The sequence below is a fragment of the Pituophis catenifer genome, unplaced genomic scaffold, assembly GCF_029215685.1.
Source record: "Pituophis catenifer annectens isolate HBS135680 unplaced genomic scaffold, rPitCat1.0.hap2 SCAF_4, whole genome shotgun sequence".
Classification (NCBI taxonomy): domain Eukaryota; kingdom Metazoa; phylum Chordata; class Lepidosauria; order Squamata; family Colubridae; genus Pituophis; species Pituophis catenifer.
In genome coordinates, this window is record NW_027256884.1 from 26,789,584 (window position 1) to 26,798,815 (window position 9,232).

Consider the following 9,232-nt stretch of genomic DNA (forward strand, 5'->3'; position numbering starts at 1 on the left):
AAGGACCGTTCACCCAGCGCCTGGTTCAGCTGCCAAGCCGGCGCCCTACAGGTGGCAGGGAAGCCCCGGCTCCTCCCCATGCAACTCTGGACGAGAGTCACAGCCGCCTCGGGCCGACGCTCGCTTGGCGCTTCCTCGGCGACGAGGCGCGAACTTTCCCCCTTCTTTCTCTCCCTTTCTCTTTTCCGCCGAGGGCAACTATTTCGGGGAAGGGAGGGAGGGAGGGAGGGAGGGAGAAGGAGCTGGGGAGCAAGTGCGAAAAAAAAAAAAAGAGGGGGAGGGGGAGGGGGGAGAGGACGCAGGCAGGAGCGCGAGGGCGGTTCCCCGCTGAGCGCCCGGCCTGAATGGGAGCCAATCGCGCTGCCCTGGCCTCTGCCAATCATCGGTCTCCCTCCAATCCCACCCGCGCACATTTCCAAACTCTGGTTCCCAACCGCGCCGCTCAAATGTGCCGAGCGCTCTGCCAATCGCTGGAGGCCAGAGCGGGGAGCGGATGGAATGAGCAGCCGAGTTGGGAAGCGGAGGAGACAAAAGAAGTTAAAGAGCCGCTTAATCGCTCCATGTTTGGCAAGGCGGCGGCGCTGGTGACGGTGGCGGCGACGGCGGCAGCGGGCAGGGGGAGGAAGGCTTCAGCCCCCGCAGGGTTGGCCCAGGCCCGGGCTACCCCCGGGCGGCTCGATGGGCCGTTGGGCGGCGGAGGCGGCGGCATGGAGCCCGCGCTGAGTTGCAAGAGGAGTCCCAGCCTGCGCTTGGCCGACTCCTTCGGCGGCGGCGGCGGCGGCGGCTTCCATCCCTTGCACCCGGGGGACTTGGGCTCTTCGGACCCGGCTGCTACCGCCCCCTTCGGGCCCGAGCACGTGGCGGCGGGCGCTCTCAAACTCAGCCCGGCCAGCCCCGAAGCGACTTTCGCCGCGGCCGCCTCTTTGCAATCGGCCGGGAGCGGAGTTGGCGCCAACGGTGCGGCTCCGGCCTCGGCTAGTCAACCTTACAGGGCGGCGGGCAGGGAGCTGGCGCTGCGGCGGGAGCCGGCCTTGCGGGGGGATCTCCAGCAGCCCCCGGCGGCCGCCAGCTCGCCCATGTTCATCTCCTCGGCCGGCACCTACGGCGCTGGGGGGGACCTCCACGCCGCCGTCTTTCCGGGCCTGCACGAGCATCCCGCCGGCACCTCCGGCGGGCACCACCCGCTCAACGGCCAGATGCGCTTGGGGCTGGCCGTGGCCGCCGCCGCCGCCGCCGCCGCGGAGTTTTACGGGCGCATCGAGCCTTTCCGCCCTTCGCCCGCCGCCTCCGAAGCGTCTTACGGCCCTGCAGCGCACGGCTATCCGGTCAACTTGGCGGCGGCTGCTGCGGCCGCCGCCGCTGCTCTGCAGCAGCAGCACTCGCGCCCGCCTGCACATGCGCACCACGCGTCGCCGCCGCCGCCGCCGCAGCCGTCGCACCACGCGGGCGCCGCCGCCGCCGCCTTCCTGCGCTACATGCGGCAGCCCATTAAGCAAGAACTGATCTGCAAGTGGCTGGAGGCCGAGGCGGGCGGCGGTGGCGGCGGCGGCCCGCCACCCTGCTCCAAGACCTACAGCACCATGCACGAGCTGGTCAACCACGTCACGGTGGAGCACGTCGGGGGGCCTGAGCAGAGCAGCCACGTGTGTTTCTGGGAGGAGTGTCCCCGCCAAGGGAAGCCCTTCAAGGCCAAGTACAAGCTCATCAACCACATCCGCGTGCACACGGGCGAGAAGCCTTTCCCCTGCCCCTTCCCGGGATGCGGCAAGGTCTTCGCCCGCTCCGAGAACCTCAAGATCCACAAGCGGACTCATACAGGTGGGTGGCCTTCCCCGGCTGCGACTTCTCCGCCTCCCCACCCCGACACCCCCTCCTTTCCCTGCGTCGGTTCAGACATGTGACTTTTTATCATGAATAAGTAATTTCTTGGGCGCGATCGCTCCGCACCGCCGCGAGCGAAAGTCTTCCTGATAACATCTATATTGTGCCGTATCTCCGCGCGTGTTAGAGGTGAGGTAAGCAGCTCCAGCTGAGAGGCTTGGGCAGCTGGCGAGCTTTCCAGCTCCACAACACTCTTCCACAGGCAAGGCGAAGAGTCCTGGGGAGGTCTGGAAAAGACACCAATGTCTGGGTAAGTGAGAAAAACCACAGGAGGCCCCAGGAACCAAGAAGCGGCGCTCTCTGAACTTTCTCTTCTGAAATCCAACGTTGTTGGGTTTTTCCACTGTGTTCTTTAGTGTAAGGGTGTGTGTGTGTGAGTGTGTGTGTGTGAGTGTGTGTGAGACATGTCTTTCAGGTGAAATCCAGAGTTTGGTTGAGCTGTAAGCCTTCGGTTTGAGTTTTTTTTTTTTTTTTTTACGTTCAAAATTTAGGCATAATTCTTATAGTTGCCTTTGTGGTTCTAGTGTGCTTTGGAGCCGTTGGATAGAAAGAGATGCACGTATCTATGCTGTCCGAGGGGAAATTGTTTTTTTTTACAACGATCTCCAAAAGTGGAGAAGAGAGCCTGGAAGGTGAGACGAGTGGGCCTGTGGCTGCTAAGGGAGAGGATGAGGCTTTTTTAGTGGAACTGGGTTTTAACGGCGCTGTTAACTTTTACGGCTCGGTTTTGATCTGCGACAAGCCTTTTGATTCTCCTTAAAAGCCAGTTGGGATTTATAGTGGCCTGTAGACAGATATTATCCACCGGAGACGTTTTATGGGGAAGGTGGGCAGCACAGGAGGGGAGTTCACCTAATTGTTTTCGTGATTTATTGTGTGTGTTGCTGCGAAGAGAGAGCGAGGCGGACAAGGTGCAATGCGCTCTTCAGCCGCCAAAGCGAATGGCCCCAGGCGACCAGAGCGGTCGATTTTTAGGTGGCGAATCTGCCCAACCAAACCCATCTGGCTGCACGCAGCTGCCTCCTGTTCTTGTACAGACTTCTCGGAGTCCTGTAGGGAAAGGCGTGGGGACGGGGGGGGGGTTGCGTGTGTCCCGCAGGTTGGAGAATAAATAATTCTCCTCTCCCTTCCCTCTTGAGTGCAGAAGTTCTTCGTTTCTGGTTTTCTTTCATGCTGGTGCTTGGCGGAGTGGGTGGGGGTGTCTGACTGGTCTCTCCTTACCCGCACTTTTGGGGGGCTTTTCCCCCTTGCCTTCGGCCGCCGCCGCCGGATAGGCTGCTTTTCCAGGTCTCTCCGCCCCGGGTAGCTGTCGCTGAAAAAGAAACTCGGTTGGGAGGCGATCATTTTGGCGCCAGGCCGCCTGCATGTAGGGGAACCGGAACGGAGGCGAGGAGGAAACTCGAGCTTGGCTGTTTGGAAATGTCTGAGGACAGCCGGCAAAGGAGCTGACCGGCTCTGGGGGACCTAGTCGCGGTGCGTTTTTTCCTCTTCCAAGCAGCCTTCCCGGAGACGAGAGCCAGCCACGATCTTCTGCCCCGCTCCAAGGAGGGAGTTTATGCCTTTGGTTGCAGGGTGTTCGCCGGCCTCCCGGGCTGAAGCAGAGGCAACGCCGCGGGTTAGGCGGACGGAAGCCGTGCCTGGGCCAGAAGAGGGGCCTTTTCTCCTCCTTTCCCGGCTGCTGGCCCCGAGGAGGAAGAGGCGAAGAGGTCGCTTCCGAATTAAAGGCGAATATACGTGTCCCAGGATAATGTTGGAGGATCAAATCCGGGTGGGTCACCGGGATCAGAGGTTTTGTCTTCCGAGCTTTCGGGGAGTTGTGCTGGAACCCATCTTCAGGGAACTTCTCTCTAGCAGAGCGTGTTCTGTTCTGTATATTTATAGGATGCCTGTTGTATGTGGCTTTTTAGATGCTTGATGCGGGGTGTTGATGGTTGGCTTTTAAGTTGTTCCTTTGCTTGTGCTGGCCAGGCTTCGCGTTCTAAGTACTTGATAAGCTGGTGGTAAATGAGCACGCCTGTTGACTGACCAAGGGCCTGTTTCCCAGGCTTCGATCACTTCCCTGGCTTTTTTGTGCCTGCTCATCCAACAATCTTAGTAGCTGCGAAGTTGAACGTGTTACATTCAACTTTGCAGCTACAGATACTAAGATCGCTTCCTTTGAGTGTAAGCGGGAGAAAACTGGATTTCATTTCCAGCTTTGGATTTCCTCAAGGCGCAGGAAAAGCAAGGCTCCGGTTCTACGCCGTCCCCTTCATCCTTCTCGGGAGTTAAACGTCGGTTCCCTTTCCAGGAGAAAAGCGGGCCTATTTGCGAGCCTTTCTGCAAGCCGCGAATTCTCGGGCGGCCCCGTCGGGAACGACGCCCGGGCCCCACTTCCCACAGCCACCGGAGGACTGAGCGAGAGTACCGCGGTGCTGCCGTGAACTTTCCTCGGAAAGGAAGGCAAAAACCAATATCAGGCCGGCGGAGGCGTCTGGCGTTGGGATATTAGATCTTTGTGCCTTTCCCTTGAAACGTGGCCCGCTTCCCAAGCAGGATGGATTGAAAGCCCGAGCCAAACGCGCCAGGGAAAACTCGCGAATGCGGCTGGGTAGGTGGGTGGGGGAAGCGAAGTCTCGACGTGGGAACATTTTAGCCCCTGTGGGAGGATCTCGCCAAGAAGGCTCCCGAGGGCGCCTCGTATTTCAGGGAAAGTTCAGGACTAGCTGGTCTCGACTCGCCTTCTCCCCAGGCGCTGCCGAAATCCCTCGGGGGCTGACACGGCCCAGGAAGCCGCTACAAACCACGCAGTAATATTAGGAGAGTGGCATCGTTGGAGAACGTGCGAAAGCGCCGGTTTGATTTCCACTTGCTCTTTTCTCCTTGGAACTCGGGAGGCCGTGCTCGAACTAAACAGCCTCGCTCGCGTTCGGCCCCTTGCAGGAAAATATTTGCATTGGAAAAGGGTTTTCCGAGGAATGTAGCGCCTGAAAGAGCAGATGGTGGTTGTTTGCAAGAGTAAATAGGAGAAAAGCCTGGAGTTCTAGCTGGCATCCTCACCCGGCAGAGAGGCCCGTTGAAGGGTGGGACTTCCTTCTTGTGGCAAAATCCACCTGGTGAAAGATGCCACTTTTGCCTATCGCTGGCTGCAAGATTTATATTTTCCCTTCTACCCATAAAATAGCAAAAAGAGGCTTCCTTTTTTTTTTTTTTTTACTATATTAATAGTGTTACCAACACAAATGTTTAACCTTCCAGAGCAGGTTTTGTGGGATCCATCTAGATAATTCAATTGCACCAAGAGTCAGATCTGCTGATTATTTTGCTCTCTGCCTTTTAGAGGAGAATTCTTGTCACTTCTAAACAGGGGAAACTTAGAATTATGTCTGAATAGACAGCCTGAAGTTGCACTTATTATTAAGCTGCAATTAAGCCCACTGAAAGGGAGTCACTATAGATTTCTGACATCACCCACTCCCCTGGAGGTGAGATCCTTCCTCAGCAGCAGATCCCTTCCTTTTATGAAGGTACTTGCTTTGCTCTTTTAGTGGATAGTTTCTCCAATCATTGGCAAGCTGTAAAGCAAAGCATGACAGAGAGGGGAAATTAATGTCTTCCTATCTGAGAATGCAGATGGCCTGAGAATTTAGTGGCTTTTTAAAAAAATTACTCAATTATATGTTTAAACAGCTGCTCTTGAAATAAATTATGGCCAAATATTTTCTTCTTTCTGAAGATAGATCAATTTCCCTGGGTAGCTTTTACAAGCCCCTCCCTCTTTTAATCCCCAATTTATAATTTTTAGTAAGAATGCAGAGTGGGGATGAGGAGCAGTTTTTCTCTTGTCCTGGAAGTGTTTATATGAAAGTCGTGTTGTATTTAGATCATTATTTAGAAAATGTTCCTGGATGGTATGGATTGTGCTTTGAAGCAAATCTAAACCTTGTCATGCTGGCCTGATCATTGAGAGATGGTGATGATGATGATCCTGGAAAAGTGTGCACATGGCAGCAGGGTGGGGGAGGGGGATGAGAAAGGAGGAAGAGGGAGAAATGGCAATATAATGTTCCATTTTTTCCTCCCTCTGTTTTGCAAGCTGCTTTAAACCTTCTTCGCTAGAGTTTGGCTCCATCATCCCAGTGTTTGATTTGACATGTAAATGCAAGCAGGTTGGCTTTCATCCTTTCTTTCAGCAAGGAGACCTATGATAGATGTTTTTGTCTTTCAGGGGAGAAGCCTTTTAAATGCGAGTTTGATGGCTGCGACAGGAAGTTTGCCAATAGCAGTGACAGAAAGAAACACTCCCATGTCCACACCAGTGACAAGCCATACTTCTGCAAAGTCAGAGGCTGCGATAAGTCCTACACACACCCCAGCTCTTTGCGAAAACACATGAAGATCCACTGCAAATCCCCACCACCTTCTCCTACCCCAGGATCTCATGGGTACCAGCCAGTGGGGACAACCCTGGGTGCTCCTCTTTCCCCACTTCAGGACTCAGGAAGGGGTCAGCCTACCAACCTTTCTCCTCAGGTCACCAATCTCAATGAATGGTACGTTTGCCAGGCCAGTGGGGCGACCAACCACCTCCATACCCCATCCAGCAACGCCACCTCTTCTGAGGAGGAAGATGAGGAGGAAGAGACCTACGGGAACTCTGAGTCAAGAACTATTCATTAGAACTCTGGAATGGCATATACACAGTGCCATTTTTGTTCACTTGGTCTATTTATTAACTAAATGAAACCCTATGGTGTTTGTATATGTAATTAATTTAAGTCATTGGACTTATCTCTTTTTTATTTTATTAAAAAGAAGAATCTTTTTTTTAAAACCAATTTGAATTTCAAGAATGACCCAACACACATTACTTTTCTGCCCCCCCCCCCCCAGTCTCTTAAGGATAATAGGAGAGGTTCAAGGCATAGCTTGATTTGCAATTTATGCATAGCCAGTTTGACAGTCCCATGAAAATGTTTTCCAAAATAAAGCCAGAAATGTGGTTTATGAATGCAGTATAGGTGAATGGAGGCTCTTAATGCCAGGAGTAAGCTTTATAAGCTTTGAAAGATTTATTCTGCTCTACATTTGTCATTTGTTAAACTGCCAATTGATTTTTTTTTTTTTTTTTGGCATTCATATAGTAATCTCTGTATTTCGTTCACTGCCTTTGAATTTTTTTTTAATTTCCTCAAGATCTCAAAATGGAGCGCATGAATAAAATCCTTGAACTGATGTTTGCATCAGACTGACACTAATGTTGAAACTCTGGCTATTCCTAATTATAATTGCTCCTTGAATGCTTGCATAGAAGATTGGGCCATATCTTTAAATGGTGTTTACTTCCAGGTAAAGGTAGTTGAGGGAAGGAGTGAGTGTTACAATCCCAGTTAAATAAGATTTCACAAGAAGCTGAATTTTCTCTTTTGGTTCCTTTATGCTAAATATTTATATTCAGAATAAACAATAATCTGCATTGATCAATAGGCTGGCCTCAGGACATCAATATGTTTCCATATCTTTAGGTCTTTAGTTTTACATGTGTTCATTTTTTAAAAATAATTCTAATTTTTAAAACTTTCCTGAGCTCTAATTTTAGGACTGAGGGAAAAATAAAATACTGCTGGTGTCAGTGTAAATGCTGCAATTATTTATTATTGTTTTAGGCATTCAAGGTACCTGAAAGCAATTTTCTCACTGATTTTGGTGTTATTTATAGGCAACTATTTCAGCAGGACTCGTTTGTAAATTCTCTTTTTTAAAAATAATCCACCTATTGGATTATTATTTAAATAATCCAATGCTTATTTCTTAGTTGAGACCATGAATCTAAGTATATTTACTTGTGAACCAGTGACACTGAATCAAAGTATATTAGATTTATGAGAGAACAATGTTTGGAAATTGAATCCAAAGTAAAGCATTGGATCACACCTCTCCCTCTTGTCCACCTCTTCCTTTTGAAAGAGCTATAATGCTGGAGAAACACAATCTTTCTTTCTGAAAGAATATTTTTTACATGACCCAGCTTTTCATCCTTGTTTATACAAAGGTTTTATAAGCGATTTCATATTTTTCACCACCTGTAATTATATGCAATGATTCAGTGACCAAAGTAAATTGTCATAAATGGATAAATAGAATGGGGTGGGGGAAAAGTAAATTACCTTTGGCCTCACTGCCAAGCTATTCAAGGGAAAGGTCATGGAACACTGACAAATTCTGATGTGGTTAGTGAAACATTTCAAATGCAAAATGTTGGTTCATCATAAACACCCTACAGATATTCTAAAGAGCACTAATTTATCCTCAGAGACCACTGAATAAGGAACTGGTTGCCTACCAATTTCCAGGGCTTGTAGAAACGAGTGGGATTTTTTTTAAAAAAATGTGCCTGTATTGTAATATGTAGTCTTGTCATTGTTATAAATTGTATGTGGAAGTGATTTATTTTGTACAGCTAAATTAATTTATTTTTTTTTTAAATTTTTAGATATCATTCCACTCCCGCACCCCCTTTTTCTTTTTATAGCATACAGAACACACCAAAGAAGACTATTATACTTTTGGTGAAAGCTGTCTATAATTCTGTGGTTTGTTTCGGAGGAAGCCTCACTCTATTTTTCAAGTTACTTGAATGAATAATGTAATGTGAAAACAGATCCTTTCTGCATGTCTGCTGTGCAGTGTGTCGGTGTTCAGTAGTTTATAGAGATACTTGTTTTTTAGTCCAGTGCATGGTGCTGTCCATCTGAAAGTTTTTAAATGCCCTCATCATATTATTATACAAAGGAAAGACAGGACATTTTAATATCTATACCCATAATTATATAAAGAGAACTTGAATACAAACCACTTTTAAACTTATGTTTGCTTGTTTTCCATTTCTTTATTTGGAACCCATTCAGATACTAAGAAAAATACAATGGAAAAGGCCTGGACTTTCACAAGGTAATTTAAGTTTTGGCAGTCTTTATTTTGGGGAAAAAATGTCTTGCTGATTTTAAAAATGCGTTGTTTTTAATTTATACATTTTATTTTCTTGTCCTCCTTTTGGAAAGAAAAATTGCACTATTACCAGCCCTTGTGTTTTGCTTAATGTGAAACTTAACATCTTTAAAGGTACACAATTACTAGGAAGAAGATACTTTGTTCCAATGGACTTACTTCCAAATAATTGAGGTTATCATTGGGGCTGTAGTATTCTTTCTTTATTGTGCCATGGCTTTCTCACAATTTTTTTTTATAACACATAGTACCTCCTTCATATCTGTTAACCTGATCATACATAAGTAAAAAGAGTTTAAGTGAAATAAAAATATTCTTCTTATATCTCTCATCTGTGCTTTATTGTTGGAAGAGAGATGAAGAG

At 49.0% G+C, this 9,232-nt stretch overlaps 1 protein-coding gene across 1 annotated transcript; it reads left to right on the forward strand.

Annotated features, from left to right (window-relative positions):
- The first annotated feature begins 344 nt into the window (after positions 1-344).
- On the forward strand, positions 345-6,540 carry ZIC5 (Zic family member 5). The gene is made up of 2 exons (XM_070943398.1): positions 345-1,818; positions 6,089-6,540. The coding sequence occupies exons 1-2, from the start codon at positions 345-347 to the stop codon at positions 6,538-6,540; spliced, it is 1,926 nt and encodes a 641-aa protein (XP_070799499.1).
- The last annotated feature ends 2,692 nt before the right edge of the window (positions 6,541-9,232 follow it).

Bases quoted from the DNA above. Each gene is read 5' to 3' on its own strand.
- ZIC5 (XM_070943398.1), top strand. From the start codon at position 345: ATGGGAGCCAATCGCGCTGCCCTGGCCTCTGCCAATCATCGGTCTCCC. The intron at 1,819-6,088 runs GTGGGTGGCCTT...TTTGTCTTTCAG, and splicing joins CCACAAGCGGACTCATACAG to GGGAGAAGCCTTTTAAATGC.